Here is a 20,931-nt window from a genome sequence, read left to right on the forward strand (position 1 = left end):
AATTGACATTGCTATATTCAATAGTTATTGCAAATACACATTAGTGAAAGCACAGACTGACTCCTGATTGTTTTGTGATTCAAGGGTGTTTATTTCAGTGCTAATTAGTGGAGGGGGTTGTAAAATGGGCAGGGGTGATGGTGGAGGAATGTCCATGGCAGAGTCCAGTCTATTTGTTTCACAGGTGCATTGTCCAAAGGGGTATAGGAAGTGGAGCTAGGGCAGTTGATGGATGGACAGGGTGACAAAGTGGGACAGAAGGATGACATTCAGGGGGGTCTCATTTCCTGGTGGGGGTCTTGGCATTGTTCTCTTTCTTTGTCCTGGATCTCAGGGACCGCTTGTGGGGTGGTTCTCCATCTGCAGGGGGTGGGGTGCTGGTGTCGTGGTCCTGTGGCGGTGCCTCATGTCCACTAGCGCCGACGGAGGTGGTGGGCTGTTCATCGTCCAGGCTAGTGTCAGGGGCCCCTTGTGGTGCCACAGTGTCCCTCCTGGTGCTGACAAGGTCCTTCAGCACCCCTACAATGGTGACCAGGGTGGTGTTGATGGACATAAGTTCCTCCCTGATCCCCAGATACTGTTCCTCCTGCAGCCGCTGGGTCTCCTGAAAGTTGGCCAGTACCGTTGCCATCCTCTCCTGGGAATGATGGTACGCTCCCATGATGTTGGAGAGGGCCTCGTGGAGAGTGGGTTCCCTGGGCCTGTCCTCCACCTGTTGCACAGCAGTCCTCCCAGTTTCCCTGTTTTCCTGTGTCTCTGTCCCCTGAACCGTGTGCCCACTGCCCTCAGGTCCCTGATTTTCTTGGGGTGGTGGGTTTGCCAGGGTTCCCTGTAGTGGTGGACACACTGCTGCTTGACGTGTCCTGGGGACAGAAGGATGGGCCCACTGGGTGGGTGCTGTGCTGGTGTTTCCTGAAGGGGAGGCTCTGTGGTGGTATGTGCCAGTATCAGGGGAACCCACTGTCCCACTGCGTTGACCCTGTGTACGATTCTGCGCCATAGCTCCATCTTCCTAGCAATGGAGGTGTGCTGCACCTGTGATCCGAATAGTTGTGGCTCTACCCGGACGATTTCGTCCACCATGACCCTGAGCTCCTCCTCAGAGAACCTGGGGTGTCGTTGAGGTGCCATGGTGTGGTGTGGGTGATGTGTGAGGTGGTGTCAGTTGTGATGTGTGAGGGGATGTGTTTGTATGTGTTGTCTGAGGTGCGTGGATGGTGTGTGTGATGGTGTTGGGTGCCTGTGGATGCTTGTGTTGTTTCTGGTGGTGTCTCTCTCTGGGCTTCTTTCTCAATTTTGGTAGTAAGTGTTTGTGGGTGATGTGGGTGTGTGTTGTATATTGTATTGGGTGTGTGGGAGTGGTGTGTGTATGTGTATCAGGTGTGTGTATTTCGAATTGTCCAATGTGGTTGTGTTTTGTAAATGTGTGTGTATTTTGAGCGCGGCGGTGTGTACCGCCAATGGTTTACCGCGGTTGAAAGACCGCCGCGTGGATTCATGGGTCGTGATAGTGTGGGCGTATCCCTGTTGGCGTGAAAGTGGAGGTTTTGGTATCGCCAGTTTATCACTGACCTTTGGCATGGGGGACTTGTGTTGGTGTCTGGATTTTGGCGGATTCCGGGCTGTGGGTTGTAATAGCTGTAGCAGAATTCCGCTGCCACAGCGGTGTGTTGGCGGTCTTCTGCACGGCGATAAGCGGGATTTACCACCAATGTTGTAATGAGGGCCATTGTGTTCAAAGTTATTTTGATGGCAGGTAGAATGGAGGGTATCATGAAGTTTAGAGTCTGTTAACGACACGGCAGAGATTATCCATCCACTCCCAATAGCTATTTCTGGGGGCAGTGCTGGGGCAGTGCTTACTATGTTGACACACTCATAGGTGTGTGGAGAGTTGGTAAGTGGGGACTATAGCTGATCTTTGTAGTAGGAGTCAAATGTTTCACAGTAGAGCTTTCTGATGTGTATTCAAGATTGTTGGACTGTCTAACGGAATGCACCTATTCTATTTAATTGGACTGAACAAAAACAAAAGCAAGAAAAGGACTTCGGATGTTGACCACAAAAGCCTCTCTAAGGGAAAAAGAAGGCACCACTTAAGACCAGTGAGGTCTGTGAATTCCGTTCTGCGTAAGTTTTGCTTGGCATAGGCTCACCCCACAGCAAATTGCACGTAATGGGTTTTCTCTACAGTTGTAGACTCACGTCTCAGCCAGTAATTTCAGTAGTGGAGGATCATCCCTTTTCTGCTACTCTTTTGGTAATCAGGGGTAATAGCGAGCACACGGGCAGCCGTATATTGGATACAACTTTTGTACTTATATTTTAGAAGCAACCATCTAAGTGCACTTGGTAGAGTGAGGGATACCAGTCACATGACAGGAGACACTACATACTGACACTGTCTCGCTACTCCTTTTCTAGCTCCGAAGATAGTGATCTTGTCAGATCTTAGGGGCCGAGCTGAGGCAAATAACATGGTGTTACATATGCTATCTAGGCAGTAAAGGCATCATAAGGTCCAATACACTCCAGTTGCTGATCATACTGTACTGCATCAAATTTGCATCTCCTCTAGGTTAATCAAACCAGAAGCATGATATTGTGGAGCACAAGCTTGTGAAGGCTGTCTGTCAAAGACCATAGGGCTTGACTTCCTGGTCAGGCCAGATAATTAGATTCAGAAAAATAGGGGGGGGGGGGTGCTCAGCATACCTTTTCCAGCCATATCTTAATAAACTGCTCTCATTTTCTCACTTGGATACGTCAGTTACCAAGCTCTGTGAGTTCCTGTACTCTTGTTCTTTTTGTTCCCTTCCCAATTCTCTCATGTGCTGGGTCACTTTTTGGACTGCTTACTATATTGCTTCTCTCTCGGTGCTTTGCACTTCACTCAACGGATGTTGCATATTGAGTTTTCATGGTTCTCTTGGGTTTCGTGTCTGTATCCTGGTGGGTTTTGGAGACGGTTATAGTATGCCATCGCCGGAGACAAGAGAGCAATGCCATAATATTTACCTGATAAAAACCTATGTGCACGGCTCTGTTTCTTTCCTAAACCCTAAAAAGCTTATTTTCTGTTTGAATATAGAAGTAATTGTACCTGCACCCTGGCACCTACCTATCAGACAAGAAAGAGCTCTTTGCTGACCACCTCTGTAGGCTCCTGTCTCTCTCTCTCTCTCTCTCCCTCTCTCTCTCTTGCTCTTTCTCACTCTCTCTCTCGCCCCCTTTTATACCAAATGTCAGCACTCAAACAATTCTATTCTATTGCGAGTGGGGTTACAGGGCGACAGGAACTATTGATGGGTTCACTCAGTTTTATAAGTTTGACAAAACTGCTGCAACTTCTCTACGGGGTCGCTTTGTTCATCTCTTTGCTAAGCAGGACTTCTGTTGAATTTCTGCTATCAGGTAAAACGACTGGAAGGTCCAGTCACTCAGAAGATAGGTATTGCATCTGCTGGACCCAGACCCCCTCCAGTAACAATGTCTGCCCCTTTATTTTGGATCATGATCCAACAGTGCTGCGGCTAGAGCGTGCTCATCTCCAATAGGGTTACAACAGTAGTAAGTTAGAGGAAACTGAGTTGGGTCCCATGTTCTTTCAGGCAGTACTTCCGTATTGCATTTACCAAACTAAAGGCACCAGCTACAACAACAGCTCTTGCCGCAATGCAGGACTGTTTCTCCTTTCAAGATTGTATCTCCTTCCTGGGGCACTTATGGATTGGCGGGGCAAAGAATAACAGACCTCCCGGAGATGGGAGCAACTGAAGAGACAGCAGAACTGAGACATCGGAACAGAGGCTGTGTGGATCCAATGTTGTGCCGGTAGATGGTGGGGACAGGAGTTTCAGGGAAGTCTCACACGTTTTTTCAGCATTGTGTAAATTCCTAGTTCTTCCCAATCAAGAAGTAAGGGTCGGTGGCTCAGGGTACGATGTGTGTAAAGTCAAACGCAGGCCACACTTAATGGGGTCACCTGGAGGCGGGGTGAACAACATGTTTTGGTGTGGGTTGGAAACCACGAACTTGTGGATGGGAAATGCAGATATTAACTGTTGTTTGGTTTTAACTGCAGACAAGAGACAACATGCTCTTCGCCTCCTTGTCTAAACTTCTCATTGAGTGCTAGGATATTTTTCATTTTAATATTATGTTGGAGAATTGGAAAATGGTAAGAAAAATAGAATAGACAATGATTTCAAGGAATTTATAGTCGTGCATTGTTTGAAAATGTATGAAATATTAACCACAGTTGCCCAAAAAACAGACTGCCTGCCTTCTTACCTTCGCCAAATGAACTTGTATTCTGTTCTTGGTTTCGGCTATTTCTGAAATGCGTTTAGTAAAAGCCAAATTGACCTCATTAAACTTAGACCACATTTCTCTGGATGAAACCTCCATTAGGTTTTCTATCTCTTCCTGTAACTTGGACGAGGCAGTTCTTTGACACTGGGAATGCAGAATATTCTTATCTGAAAACTTTCCCCAGGTTTCTGGAACAGAGACACTGAAAAATCATAAAACAGAATAATTTAAGGGAGGTTTAGAAACAATTCAACACCTCACCTCAGTAAAGCACAGAATACGTATTAGATTTATACCTAGAGTGGTGGTATTTCCAGGTTTTGTGTTTGTAGCTATGCCAACACAGGTTCCTTCGTATGATCATCAACAGTAATTTTTTTGAACTTTCCATTCCTTTAGTTTCTACAGTATTAACTCACTGGCATGGCAATGGTTAAGTTCAGAGTACGTACAGGCAATGGTATGGTACAGAGTTAAATAGAGTGTGCTTATGCATGAGCCTTATGCGTTACACCTAAAGCTTTACACCTTATAGACCAAGAAACACGTATACTTTACTATGGCAATTGTAATTTTATAGAAATGCTGATTTTGGTCAGGAGACCACTCCCCCACGCCTGCAGCACCACCAAGCTGTCCCCCTGCTCTTGACCCTGCACGCGCTGCCAATCGCGCGTTCGAGGCCCTCCTCCACCAGCAGACATCCACCTGCGCTTCATCCCTGGTGTCTAGTGGGCTCTGGTAAGCTTCACTAGACTTGTGCTTTGTGCCGTTTTAAGTGATTGTGACTTGTGTTCTGTGCCTTGAATTATTGTGCCTTTTGTTTATTTGTGACTCGTTTTATGTGCCTTTGAATTTCTGTGCCGTTCATTTTTGCAGTTTCCTTCTGTTATTTCTGCTGCTTTTTGCCCCTTGTGCGCTCCCCGTCCCCTTGTTGGCTCTCCCTGAGCCGCTTTCCCCGTCGCTGCCTCCCTGCGGCCCCGCCCCCTTGCGCCCCCATTTGCTGCTCCCTCCCACCTCCCAGCTGCTCCTCCCTCCCCCCTCCCTTCTTAATGACGGTCGCTGCGCGTCGAGGGTGAGCGACCTCTGACCTGATTTTGGGCAGGAGACCGCTCCCCCACGCCCGCAGCACGACCAAGCTGTCCCCCCCGCCCTTGACCCTGCACGCGCTGCCAATCGCTCGTTCGAGGCCCTCCTCCACCCGCAGGCATCCACCTGCGCCTCATCCCTGGTGCCTAGTGGGCTCTGGAAAGCTTCACTAGACTTGGGCTTTGTGCCGTTTTAAGTGATTGTGACTCGTGTTCTGTGCCTTGAATTATTGTGCCTTTCGTTTATTTGTGACTCGTGTTCTGTGCCTTGAATTATTGTGCCTTTTGTTTATTTGTGACTCGTGTTCTGTGCCTTGAATTATTGTGCCTTTCGATTATTTGTGACTCGTTTTATGTGCCTTTGAATTTCTGTGCCGTTCATTTTTGCAGTTTCCTTCTGGTATTTCTGCTGCTTTTTGCCCCTTGTGCGCTCCCCCGTCTCCTTGTCGGCTCTCCCTGAGCCGCTTTCCCCGCTGCTGCCTCTCTGCGGCCCGCACCCCTCGTGCCCCATTCGCCGCTCCATCCCGCCTCCCAGCTGCTCCTCCCTCCCCCCTCCCTTCTAATTGGCGGTCGCAAGAGGCTAGCCCGTCTGCGCCCGTCCGCGCCTGGACCACGCCCAGCGCCACACCCCCTGGTCCGTGAGACCCCTGCATCTCTAGCCACCGCTACACGCCCGACCAACTCAACGCCCTCAATAGTTAGAGCATGCTTCCATTCCTCACCAAGGAACACCCACGGACCCTTCTCATGCCGCAGCTGCAGATTCACCTGCGACAGAACAACGAGACCTACAAAGACCGGAACAAACCACCTCCACTGCATACTCCTCAACACCAGCTCCACGCAAGCACGCCATCGAGCTCTGGGACCTGCTCGACTCTACCGCCCCAGACGTAGCCTTCCTGACCGAAACCTAGTGGAACGACTCCTCGGCACCCGACATCGCAATAGCCATCCCGGACGGCTACAAGATCATCCGAAGGGATCGCACCAATGGAATCGGAGGAGGAATAGCCATTGCCCACAAATACACCCTCAAGGTCTACACCCACACTGACGACACCCTCAAGACCGCCGAACACCTGCACTTCCTCATCCACACCAACCCCAACACCACTCTCAGAGGAACGCTCATCTACAGACCTCCCGGACCGCGAGCACCTTTCAGCGAATCCATCGCCGACCTCACCAGCACCCACGCACTCACTTCAATGGATTACATCCTCCTCGGGGACCTAAATTTCCACCTGGAGAACAACAATGACACCAATTCCACTACTCTGATCGACAACCTCACAAACCACGGCCTCAGACAACTCGTAAACACACCAACCCACATCGCCGGCCACACGCTTGACCCCATCTTCTCCTCAAGCGCCCATGTCACCTTCAACCACACCACCGCACTCCACTGGACCGACCACCACTGCATCCACTTCACCTACAAGAAACATGCCGAGCACCATCACACCCAACAACCACCCCGCCGATGCTGGAGCAAAGTTACGGAAGACCAGCTTACCAACACCCTCGCCCAGAACCCACCCTCCGACCACACCGACCCAGACACCGCCGCCCACAACCTCACTCTGTGGATCAACGATTGCTCCAACATCCTCGCACCACTCAAGAAACCCACCAACAACCAAGTTAGAAGAAAAGCCGCCTGGTTCACCGACGAGCTCCTAAACTCCAGACGCGACTGTCAAAAACTAAAAAAGGAATGGCTCCTCAAATGCACACCTGACAGCCTCAAAGCCCACCAGGACGCCACCGCAGACACCACCAACTCATCAGACAAGCCAAACGATCCCACTTCAAAGACCGCCTGGACAACAATCCACATGACAGCAAAGAGCTCTTCAGCATCGTAAAAGAAGTCTCCAACCCCAGCGCCAACGTCAACGACATCCCTCCATCCCAAGAACTCTGCAACGCACTGTCCACCTTCTTCCACCGAAAGATCGCCGACATCCACGACAGCTTCAACGGCACTCCCACGCCAGACCCCGCTCCCGAAAGCTCCACCGGTGCAAACCGCCTGACCTCCTGGACCAACGTCAACGACACAGAGGCATGCAAGATCATGAACTCCATCCACTCAGGATCTCCGTCAGACCCCTGCCCCCACCACGTACACAACAAGGCCGACTCCACCATCGCCCCCCAACTACGGAAGGCCATCAACATCTCCTTTGAAACAGCGACCTTTCCGGAAAGTTGGAAGCACGCCAAAATCCGCGCCCTCCTCAAGAAGCCCAAAGCAGACCCCAAAGACCTCAAGAACTTCCGACCGATCTCCCTACTCTCCTTCCCCACGAAGGTGATTGAAAAATAGTCAACACACAACTAACCAGCCACATCGAAGACAACAACATCCTGGCTCCCTCCCAATCCGGCTTCAGACGAAACCACAGCACTGAGACCGCCCTTCTCGCCGCCACAGACGACATCAGACGTCAAATGGACAATGGCGAAACATCAGCCCTCATCCTCCTGGACCTATCTGCCGCCTTCGACATAGTCTGCCACCGCACCCTGAAAACATGCCTCCACGAAACCAGAATCCAAGGAAAAGTCCTCGACTAGATCATCTCATTCCTCTCCGGCAGATCCCAGAGAGTCCGCCTCCCCCCCTTCCGCTCCGAAGCCATCGACATCATCTGCGGCGTCCCCCAAGGCTCATCCCTCAGCCCGATGCTGTTCAACATCTACATGGCCCCCCTAGCACAAGTAGCCCAACAACACAACCTCAACATTCTCACCTACGCCGACGACACCCAGCTCATCCTCTCGCTCACCAAAGACCCGCGCACAGCCAAAACCAACCTCCACGAGGGAATGGAATCCATTGCCGAATGGATGAAAAGCAGCCGCCTAAAACTCAATTCGGACAAGACAAAGGTCCTAATCCTAGGACCCACCCCCTCCGCCTGGGACGACACCTGGTGGCCTACCGCACTTGGAACCCCAACGACACCAACCAACCAGGCACGCAACCTGGGCTTCGTCCTCGACTTCTCCCTCACCATGTCTAAACAGGTCAACGCAGTCTCGTCTTCCTGCTACAACACAGGCCCTAGTCAGCAGCAGGCTAGGCAACGCACTCTACACAGGCATCCCAGCATAAGACCTACTACGCCTCCAACGCATCCAAAACGCCTCCGCCCGGCTGATCCTCAACATTCCCCGCTGCAGCCACATCTCCTACCATCTGAGAAACCTTCACTGGCTCCCCGTGGACAAGAGGATCACTTTCAAGCTTCTTACCCACGCTCACAAAGCACTCCACAACACCGGACCAACCTACCTGAACAACAGACTCAGCTTCTACACCCCCACCCGTCAGCTCCGCTCCGCAAACCTCACCCTCGCCGCTGTTCCCTGCATCCAACGAAAAACCTACGGCGGCAGATCCTTCTCATACCTCGCCGCCAAATCCTGGAACACGCTCCCTACCAACCTGCGACAGACCCAAGACCTGCTCACCTTCAGAAGACTCCTCAAGACCTGGCTCTTCGATCAGTAACATCAGCTACCCCCCAGTGCCTTGAAACCCTCGCGGGTACGTAGAGCGCTTTACAAATTCAATGATTGATTGATTGATTGATCTGGTCACCTCCGCTGATTGATTGTAGATTGTAGGGAGCTGGGTTCTGGTTGCAGAACAACCCACACTTTTTGCCTGGCTTTAGATGCAACTTCAATTGAAGTGCACTGGGTGCCCGCTAACCAGATACCCAGTGCCAGTGTTCCTTCCCTAAAGCAAGACGCCTGGTCACTGGATCTCCAAGTGACCAGGCTCTAAAGCCCCCTATGAGTCCGTAGAAAATGGTGCCCCTTGTTTGGAAGGAATCAGGCCATTTGGGTTAGGGTTATGCCCACTTTGCAGTGAAAGCGGCCACAAGAATGGTGTAGTCACCCTGAAGGTGATCAACCCATTGGCTACCGCCTGGCGCTCCCTGTAGCACTCCTAAATTGAGTATTTAGGTGGCACCCCTTAGCCCTAGAACTCCGATACCTGATGACCTAAGAAGAACCGGACACTACAGTGTAAAGTCAGCAGAGAAGACTGCAGACACAAACTGATATGGCCCCAGCCCTACTGACCTGTCTGCAGCCCTCAACGATCCTGCTTCAAAAGATGACCCATCCTGCAGCCCATTGACCTCCAAAGCTTTAGGAAGACTGCCTGCCTTCAACAAAGATTAAGATCTCCCAGGAACAGTGGGTCTGTTCAAGAATAAACCAACTTTAAAAGAAAAGAACTCTGCCTAAGGAACTGCAAAACCATCTCCGGACCCACCCCTGCACCCAGCCACTACGGCCCGAGTCCAAGTGGCCCACCGGTCCTACGAAGGTTCCCTAGCAATTCTGAGTCTGAGTCCACCGTGGGCTGACCCGAGTCCACTGTGGGCTGACCCCTACCAGACTTTGTCTCAAAGCCTACAGCCTCAAATCAAAGACTCCCTCTGACCGCGGCCTGCCAGGAAAGCTGTTCTAGACACCAAAGGTCATCCCTGCACCTGGAGCCCCTGGGTCTTGGGGAGCTGGTGTTCCTATGTCCCCAAGCATCAAAACTTACCTGGGAAACTGAGGGTTTTCTTCATTCAGACTCCTGGCCCAAATCTGCAGCCTTTTTCCAAAATTGATCTCCCCCACTGACTTGCATTTGCTGCCCGATACTGTGTTGGCACTCTGCACAGGGCCACCCCTGTGCTGCTGAGGGTATAAGTTTGGTGTTGCCTAGTTGCCCCCCTGTGCTTACCTCAACCCCAGGAGTCCGACCCCTGACACCACTTTACTCACCTGTCAGCAGCACATCTTTAGTTACCCTCAGTCTCCTTTGGTTAACATTGGGCTACTGACACTGTGTTTGCACTCTGCACCTGGACACCCCAATGCCACTGAGGGTGTAAGTTTGGTGCTGCCTTGTGGCCCCCCCTTCTGCTTACCTCAACCCCAGGAGATCGACCCCTGACACTGCTTTACTCACTGAGCAACGCCTCTTTGTTCACCCCCCAAGTCTCCATTGGTTAATATTGGGCACCCTACTCCCAATTCGACCTCTGCACACGCCGCCCCTGTGGCGCTGTGGGTGCACTCTTAGTACTGATTTAAACCTTGCCTGCCATTGCCCTAAAATCCCAAAGACTGGATTTGTAAGTCGTGTACTTCCCTGCAAAACTGCATTCTTGCTTTCTTCCCATAGGTTGACATTGCTGAAATAAAAATTGTACTGTGTTGCTTTTTGAAACTGCAAAGTATTTATCTTTTAATAACTGCTTACCTTATAAGAGCAAATGTTATTTTTCTAAATTGGTCTAGGACTTAATCATTAAGTTTGTGTTTCATTTATTGCCTCTGTGAGTACAACAAATGTCTAACACGAGTCCTTGATAAACCTAACTGCTCGTCCACACTACCACTAATAGAGCATTAGTCCTATCTACTTTTGCCTCTGCAACACCAACTGAGGAACCACAGGACTCTCTGCATAGTGTACTTCATTTCAGTGCACTATATAGAGAGCCAGCTTCCTACATTGGTGGAACAGAGGTAGGGTCTACGACTTTGAATTTGCTGATACCACCTGGTCAATAAGTGACTGCATGATTACATTCAAAAATTGCCTATAGATAAATTTAATTTTTAAACTGGGTTTTTTCCAAATCCTTAGAAGTAACTGTTAGGGCCCTGGTTAGGTCCCTGTAGTTTAACACTTAAAAATAAATTCCTAAAAACGTACTTTAGGTAGGACTGTAAAAAACTGTGTTGGGATTTTGTCCGGCTCAAAAAGGTCCTAACTTTAGTACAATATTGAGAACATCAAAGGACAGGGTTGTGGAGCTCGACCTCAGCCCTTACCTTAAGATGTCTCACAGACAATTAAGGGCCCCCTGTAAAGGGTACAAAATAAAAACAGGCTCAAACCCTACCAGTGCCAGGCTCCAGGAGCTCCTCGCAGAGCATAAGCAGGCCCACACTGCGGATAAGGCAACTGACCCTGCAGATTAGGGCAGTGCAAGTGAGGATGAGCTGGACCCTCCCACACTTAAAAAGAGTGGATTCTCTGAAGAAGATGTTCTCTTAGAGAAACTAGCTAAGAGACTGGAACTGGAAAACAGGATCTTAGCTCTAGAAAGGGAAAGACTATAAATGGGGTTATCACCAATGAATGGTAGCAGCAATTTCATAACTAGAGACACAGTGGAGCACTGTGGCCCTAACATCTCCAACGGGTCTGTCCCCACATATAAAGGCGATGAAATCACTAAGTGGTTCTGTGGGCCTGTGTTTCCAGAAAACTTGCTAAATAGCACTGGGGAACTCTCCTTTAGGAACTGTTCTCAGGAAAGTGTAGGAATAGACTCACACTAAATGAGGCAGATACAACATCCTAAGAGCTCATGAATGCTACCATGTTTGAAGGTTTGGGTTACCACTGAAGAATATAGAATCAGGTTCAGGGACACTGGCAAAACCCAAGTCAGTCCTGGATTTATTTTGAAGACTTTTCCTTGAAAACACTAAGGTGAATATTTATACTTGGCCTGTGCCGTTTTAGCGTCAAAATGTTTGGCGCTAGAATGGCGCATAGCTAACTTCATATTTATATTATGACACTAGAGCCGTCTAGCGTCATATTGTGGATACGGCAAACTATGCTAATTAATTGCAAGGTAGGCATTCCCATCCACAATATCACGCTAACCCCCTACGCCGTATTTATACTTCGGCGCAAGAACGGAGTAGGCGGCCCAAATATTGGCGCTAAGCCTGCTTAGCGCCATTATTTAACGCCTGGGTCTGACCAGGCGCTAGGGGACCTGTGGACCCATTTCCATGGCTAAACACCATGGAAAACACAGATGCCCACCCCAAGCCCCAGGAATACCACCATCCACACAAGTGGGACACCATAGGATGAGGGACCCCATCCTGGGTAAGTGTAGGTAGGTATAATTTTTTTTAATTTTCAGTGACTTTGGGGGCCCCTTACATGGGGCTCCCTGCCTGGCAATAGGTCTTATGGCTTTGCCCAGGGGACACTGGTCCCCTGGGCTGGCCACTGGGGTAGTGGGCATGAATCCTGTCTTTTCTAAGACAGGAGTCGTGTTTGGGTGGTAGTGCATCAGAAAATGACGCTAGGCTGGTTAGCAGCATATTTATAGCTGCTAACCATCCTAGCATAATATCTGGTCCACTAGAGCCTTTTCCCCTCCCGCCCCCTCCCCCAGTCCAGCATCTTTTCTTTAGACGCTAGCCTGTCCTTTGCGCCACAGTGCACCATTCCATAAATAAGGCACCTGGCTGGCGCTATGGAATGGGCTAGCATGCGCTATGTATTTTGACGCAAAACTGCATAAGGGGCACATTTATGGACCCCCCTTAGGGGTACATTGTTTTGCATCAAAATACACAGCGACTACTAGTGCCTTTCCATTGCACCAGCCAAGCACAATATTTATGGAATGGCGCACAGTGGCGCAAAGGACAGGATAGCATCTAAAGAAAAGACGCTAGCCAGGGGGGAGATGGTAAGGTAGATGGCCACATCCACAATATGGCGCTAACCCCTATATTTTGACGCTGGACGGGTCTCGCCACGCTCATCAGCAAGGATTTACTTTGAAGATACGATTGCCCTGTTTGGGCTGGCCAACCTGTGGCATGTGCCGCAAGCCATGATGTTTTAAAGAAAACATTTCACAAAACAATGAAAATTATTTCTTAATTAGATGACATAAGATGCTTTAGAAAATTGCTTGCATGCTTGGGTCATACTAAATAGTTACAAAGCCCTTAGACCGCAGGGATATCTTGGGGCTGCCCTAAACTGCAGGGTCATGAGAAGATAATTTACCTAACGTTTAGGGATTCTGCCATCATATATGCACAGTAGACCCTGGCAGAGGACAGCGAGGCCAAAGACCTGTCAATGATGTGCCCCTGCAGCTGAAAACCTGATGCACACCTTCTGCCTTTGCAGCTTAACTTTAGGAAATCGACAAAAATGGCTACTCCCCCCCCTTTGGAATTAGCTAGGGACGCGTTTCTGCAGACAAGCCGTCTTGGCATTCCTTAACCCAGCAGACCTGAGAATAATTGCACGAACAGTCAGATACCTACTGGGAGTTGAAAGGACCTTAATAAAAGTAAATATTACCAGATTGCCAGCAGGTCATGACTAGGAGAGTCTGCCACTTCTGGTGTGTCAGTCAATCAGAGAAAATCTGCCTGCAATTTCTCCACTACGTATTAAGGAAAGCTGATCCCTTTTTAACCACTCACCAAGCTTTGTACCTGTACTTCATGATATTGTGCATCCTCAATTGTAGCTGAAGTTGAAATTTCAGTGTTAAGTGCGTGTGACGTCATCCTTCAGGACCCAAATTTTCAATCAATTTTACAAACTTAGGCCCTCATTATGACAGTGGCGGTAAATCCCGCTTACCGCCATGCTGACGGCCGGCAACTTACCGCCGCGCTGACGAGTATCCGTTCACCATATTATGACACATACACACCAATGCAAAAGAATACAGCCACATACACAAATCTGCCAGCCAAAGGTCAGTGATAAACTGGTGGTCCCAAAACTCACACCGTTACGCCAACCGAACAACGCCCATCACATTATGACCCACGAATCCCCACGGCAGACATTCAACGGCAGTAAACCATTGGCGGTACACACCGCCGCACTCAGAATGGATATCTATATACAAAACAACACTACATTGGCCAATACCAAATACACCCACCCACACACCCACACCACTATAAAACACACATCCACATTACCCACAACTCCTTACGTACAACAACTGCCACCAGGAGACTGAGAAGAAGAACACAGAGACAACTAGACACACACTCCACATCACACACCCTACCACATACTCAACATACTCTCACCAACACACATCACACAACACCCATGGCACAACAAAGGCACCCCCGTTTCACTGAGGAGTTAAGGGCCATGGTGGAGGAAATTGTCAGGGTAGAGCCACACCTCTTTGGAGCACAGGTACAGCAAATATCTATAGCAAGGAAGATGAAGCTATGGTGGAAAATCGTGGACAGGGTCAATGCCGTGGGACAGCACCCAAGAACAAGGGACGACATCAGGAAGAGGTGAAACGACCTACAGGGGAAGGGACGTTCCATAGCAGCAAGACACCAGCTCACCATACAGACGACTGGCGGTGGAACCCCACCTCCTCCCCACCCAGCATGGGAGGAACAGGTACTGGCAATACTGCATCCTGAAGGACTCGCCGGAGTTGGCGGAGGACTGGACACTGGTAAGTCAACTTTTAAAAATTATCACCCTCCATACCTGCATGCCATCACACACCCTCACGCTCACTCCCATCACTCCACCACATCCCACACACTCCAAAAACACATCTCACTAATCCCAATGCCAGGCCTTCATGCTGTACCAATGCATGCATCCCTCCCAGCCCTGCATGGACACTCATCACTAAAGCATGCACAGCACAGGGACACTAACATAACCACAATACACCAACATACACAAGCAAAAGCTGGCAAGGTAACAACAACCATAAAGGGGAAGCTACAGAAGTGTAAATGTCATACACTTGAAGCATAATATATCATTTACATCCCCACAGGTACCCCAGCCAATGTCAGTAGAAAGGAGGTGTCACCACTATCCAGTCCCGCAACAGAAGAGGCCCCCAGTGGTGACAGTAACTCTGGACTTCTGGATCTGGACGACCCACCTGGCCCATCAGGGACCACTGGACAGCCGGTCACCCAAGCCCAATCACAGACCACCACACACCCTCCCCCATCAGGAACCAACACCCACCCAGCGTACCCACACCTTTGTCCCCAGGACACGTCAATCTGCAGTGTGCCAACCTGTACAGGGTCCCCAGACCACACCACGCACACAAGACAATCAGGGACCTGGGATCAGCGGTAGTGGGCACACCGTTCAGGGGATAGAGGCACAGGCCAACAGGGACACTGGGAGGAATGCTGTGCGCCAGGGGGAGGACAGGCCCAGGGAACCGACTCTCCAGGAGGCACTCACCAAGATCCTTGGAGCCTACCAACATTCCCAGGAGACCATGGGCCATATCCTAGACAACTTGCAGGAGAACAGGCAGCTGCAGTAGGGACAGTATCAGGGGATCAGGGAGGACTTACAGGCCATCAACACCACCCTGATCTCCATAGCAGGTGTGCTGGCAGACATGGCCAACATCATGAAGGAGGCAACAGTACATCTGCGGCCCCCTACCACTGGCCAGTCATCTGAACAGCCCTCCACTTTTGCTGCTGCTAGTGGCCAGGAAGCCACCTCGCAAACGTTCCCTGCGAACCAGACAAAAGCCAGAGACACTTGCCAAGACCACCAGGAAATGAGACTCTCCTGATTGTCCCCCTTGTGTCCCACTCAGTCACCTTGTCCACCTTGAACTGCCATTGCTCCCCTTACTATGTCCCCACGGACACGGCACCTGTGCTACAAACAGATTGGAACAATACCCTGGATTTTTCCTCCATCATCACCCCATTCCAAGGCACTTTCTCCTCTATATTTTAGTACTACAGTAAACACCCTTGGATAAAACTCGACTACTAGTATTTCATGTATTGCAAATCTGTATTGATTGAAACAGCTACAGCCATTGTAAAACAACTGTACATAGTATGAGCATAGAAGGAATGACCTGTTGCTGGCTGTTGTGATCACATCAGGACACTGTTGTCATATCACCAACATCTGTAAAATGAATATCCTTAGGTAAAAGTAATTGGAGGAAAGAAGTAGGTAATGCCAGCATGCCAATGCCACACAGAATACACCAATAGTCATAGAAATGTAAAGTTGCACTGTCTCTCCTGCATGTCATTGGAAGTGCTGACGTATCACCAATGATCTGTTGTCCACATCCTCATCCACTGCCTCATCATCCTCACTGTCCTCAGGGTCCACTGCTGCCACAGGGGCATCTCCAGTCTCCTCCTCCTACAAAAAAGGTACATGTTGTCTGAGGGCCAGGTTGTGCAACATGAAGCATGCCACTACTATCTGACAGAACGTCTTGGGTGAGTAGCATAGGGATCCACCTGTCAAATGGTGGCACCTGAACCTGGCCTTCAGGAGGCCGAAGGTCATCTCAATAATCCTTCAGGTTCGCCCATGTGCCTCATTATAATGTTCTTCTGCCCTTGTCCTGGCATTCCTCACAGGGGTCAACAGCCATGATAGGTTTGGGTAACCAGAGTCACCTGCAAATACTGAGGGACAACATTTAGCCACACACTAACCTATGTGGCCAACAGCATAGGCATACACCAACATATACTTGGTGGAGACCAAGGCTCACCTATTAGCCACACCCTGTGCCTCTGTAGCTGGGACATCACATTTGGGATGCTGCTATTTCTCAGGACAAAAGCATTGTGCACCGACCCAGGATACTTAGCATTGACGTGGGAAAGGTACTGGTCCAACAGGCACACCATCTGCACATTCATGGAGTGGAAACTCCTAAGATTCCTAAACACCTGTTCATTTTGCCAGGGGTGGGGGGACAAACGCAATATGTGTACCGTCAATTGCCCCAATTATATTGGGGATATGTCCCATTGCATAAAACCCTGCCTTCACAGTGGCCAAATCCTCCACCTGGGGGAAAGCAATGTAGCTGCACATGTGTTTTAGCAGGACAGACAAGTCTCTTGCCAGCACTATTGATAATGTTGGCTGTGACATTCCTACTGCCAAGCCCACTGTCACTTGGAAAGAACCAGTTGCCAGGAAATGGAGCACTAATAGAACTTGAACAACAGGGTTGGGCCGAGTGGGATGATGAATAGCTGAGATCAGGTCAGGTTCCAACTGGGCACACAGCTCTGTGACTGTGGCCCTGTCCAGTCTATGGATGAGTATAATGTGCCTGTCCTCAAGTGTAGCCAAGTCCACCAGGGGTCTGTACACGGGGGTATGTTTCCATCTCCTATTCATCCGCAGAGGTAGGTGCCTAAGAGGCACAAGAATGAGTAGGCTGTCACAATTTGAACAACTATAACACAACAGCAGTCCACATCGTGCAATCATGTTTTGGGACAGTGTAATATAAAAGTATGTGTCTATATATCCTGTGACGCAGAAGTTATCGATAGGCCTGTTCACCCCCCCTGAAATGGCGACCGCCTGTCTTGTGTGAAGGGACAGGTGGAAGTGAGGTAATGTCGCCGATGTTGTGCGCCGTGGCGGTAGGCAGTCGTGAACCGCCGTGCAATTCCACATTGGTTTATATTGGGCCCTATGGGGTACAGTGGCCAAAGGGGATCTACGCCGGCGGTGACGGTATGCATTGCGGCGGACGTGACCGCCATTTTATTTCTCATTCCTTACCTGTTTCCTGACCTTCCATAGGAGAGGACCTACACTGCATGTGCTGCTGTGATCTGTGTCTGGAACCTATCATGGTCCGTGTGACCTGGAAAAGGGCCCCAGCCTTCACTTCGGAGGAGTGGAACGACTGGTAGATGGGGTCTTACCCCAGTACGGACTGCTGTATGGGCCTCCAGACCAACAGGTGAGTACACTGTGGGCACAATGCATGTGGCATGAATGCATGGAGTTGTGTGTGAAGGCATCGTGTAAGGGGGTGGATGTCCTCTTGGCGGTGTACATGTTGTGCGCTGGGATATGTGTATGCCAATGGTGATGCCAACGGGTATGGTGGGCTATTTGTGACAGGCTGGACTGTTCGTTTAATGGTGTTCTTCTGTCTGTATTGCCTCTGCAGGTCAGCGCCCATCAAAAGAAGGGGTTATGGTGTGCCATCGCAAAGGAGGTGCGGACCCTGGGGGTCTATGGCAGGTGGAGCACCCACTGTCGGATACGATGGGAGGACCTGAGACGCGGGTCACGGAAGACCGCAGAGGCCCAATTTGGGATGGCCTCCCAACGAGGAATGGGTGCCTTTCGGACCCTGACCCCCCTGATGGCCCGCATTCTGCCGCTGGCCTACCCTGAGCTGGATGGGCGCTCAAAGGCGTCACAGCAGCCACAAGGGGGTGAGTACAGTGGCTATCATTACAACTTACGGCTGGTGGGGTGGTATCCGGGTGGTGGCTGAGTGTTAGTGGGTGCCCCTAGACCAGGCCAGATATAGCAGCGTAGGTCCTCTGGAGGGAAAGGGTTGAATGGAAAAGGCTGGTTACCTAGCTTGTTAGTATTCACTTCTAGGCAGGGCTGCATGGGCCCAAGTGTGCTGCAGTTGGCGATGTGTGCCCCTCCTCATGCCTTGGGGACTAGCCATTTCACTGGTAGTGCAATGCATATTGTGTAGGCCTGTTCCCTCTGTGTGAGGGTGATTTGTACGCCAACGGTGGTGTTGGTGCAGTCATTGACCCACTGTATCCTTTGTCTCTTCCCCCTTTCTTGTTTTGTCATCCTGTCCTTATGTGCATTAGCATCATCTGGCAGAGGAGCAGAGGCACCGGTGACAGAGGGAGCTGCATCCCACAGGACCCTGGAGGCAGAGTCCACTGACGCTGAGGAAACCAGTGGGACGGAGGGCGAGGGGAGCACCACAGCGGAGACTGGAGAGGACAACACAGACTCTGATACCTCTGATGGGAGCTCCCTGGGGGTGGTGGATACCTCTGTGACCACCACAGCTGCAGGTATAGCTGCCACCCCCGTACGAGCACCGCCCTCCCAGTAGCCCCTCAGCGAGTTGCCCATGCCGGTTGCCCATGCCCGCTCACCCTGTGGGGTGGGCATCTCCTTTGCCCCAAGCACCTCAGGCCCTGCCCCAGTGAGCCCTGCGGCCCTCAATGAGGAGGCTATTGACTGCCTGAGATTCATCTCTGTAGGACAATCAACCATTGTGAATGCCATCCAGGGGCTGGCATCCCAGATGCAGCAATGCAACGCATTCCTGGAGGGCATTCACGGTAGATTGGCAGCCCAACAGAGATCAATTCAGGCTCTGGCCTCCTCTCTGATAGCAGCCATTGTCCCTGTTTCAACCGTCCCCCCTCCAACTTCCACTTCCCAGTCCCATTCTCCTCAACCCCAACCCATCCCAAGCACACAGGCAGATGAACATGCACACAAACCAACACACAAGAGTGGCACAGGCAAACACAAGCACCACACTTCATCCCATAGGCACTCACACAAACACCATACAGTTGCAGACACAACAATATCCACTGCCTCCACTGTCTCCCCCTCCTCCTCCTCCACCTCCCCCCCAGTTACGTCTACACTCACACCTGCATGCACTACATCAATATTCACTACCAGCATCATCACCACACCAAGCAGAACACACTCCTTACTGGCAGACACCTCCACAACATCCATGCACGTGTCCCTTGTGTCCTCTCCTACTGTGTCTGCTCCCCCAAAGGACACAAAGACAAGCACTCAGACACCCAATAGCCATCCACCTCACAACAGCATACAGCCCATGCACCTGCACCAAAATCCAGCAGACATACACCTCCGACAACCACTCCCTCATCCTCCCCTCCCATTACTCCTCACTCCTCCCACCCCAACATCCCTAAAAAGCTTTTCCTTTCCCAGATTGACCTCTTCCCTCCCCCCGTCCTGCACGAATGGGCAGGGTACCAAGGACACAGCCTAGCACCTCAGCCAAACAGTCCACGGGGACAGTGGTACCACCACCTACTCGTTGTGGTAGGGCTACCAGACCAACAGCACTGAAGGGGAAGGAGGCAGCACCACCTGGGATGAAAGGGAAGAGTCCGGCACCAGCTGGGCCGAAGGGGAAGGAGACTGCACCAGCTGTGAAGAAGGGGAAGGAGCCTGCACCAGCTTTGAGGAAGGGGAAGGAGCCTGCACAAGCTGTTAGGAAGGGGAAGTAGCCTGCCCCACCAGGCAGAGAGGGGAAGAGCCCGTCCACCCCTGCCAGGATGGGGAAGGGATCCCCAACCCATGACCAGGATGACAAGAGGCACTCTACGCCAGCGGAAGCTGTCAGGCACCACACCGCCAGCACCACCAGCTGTCACGGGCCCCCACTGTCACCGTGGATATGCTGCCATCAGTGAGTGCAGGAACTGCCCAGGAGCCTCCCACAACCACCACCAGCATGTAGCCATCACTGAGTGCAGAGGCTGCCCAGGAGCCTCCCCAACCACCACCAGTATGCAGCAATCACCGCCGGTGGATGCCATGTAGTCCACCCTCCAGGGGCTACTTTGCGGGCTGCCTCCTCCAGTACCAGTGGGCAAGACACCCACTTGAGAGACTGTGGCCTTGCACTCCCCAAGACAAAGAGCAATGGGCATGTAGCCCCCTCTAGAACCAGTGAGCAAGACACCTAATGGAGAGACTGTGGCCTTGCACTTCCCAGGACAAAGAGCAATGGGCATGTTGCCCTCCCTAGAACCAGTGGGTTTGTTCCCGTATCCGGCTGAGGTGCTCCCTCCCACCCCCAAGGTGCCTGCCTATTTACAAAAATGCCCCTGCAGCGTTCTCTCC

General features: G+C 50.9%; 1 protein-coding gene across 1 annotated transcript in view; it reads right to left on the reverse strand.

Annotated features, from left to right (window-relative positions):
• Positions 1 to 20,931, reverse strand: part of TEKT5 (tektin 5) — a 727,209-nt gene that overhangs the window by 398,280 nt on the left and 307,998 nt on the right. The window contains exon 5 of the mRNA XM_069212313.1: positions 4,294 to 4,516. Coding sequence (XP_069068414.1) covers positions 4,294 to 4,516 — 223 coding nt within the window. The remainder of the gene's footprint in view (positions 1 to 4,293; positions 4,517 to 20,931) is intronic.

The sequence above is a fragment of the Pleurodeles waltl genome, chromosome 10 (assembly GCF_031143425.1).
Source record: "Pleurodeles waltl isolate 20211129_DDA chromosome 10, aPleWal1.hap1.20221129, whole genome shotgun sequence".
NCBI lineage: Eukaryota > Metazoa > Chordata > Amphibia > Caudata > Salamandridae > Pleurodeles > Pleurodeles waltl.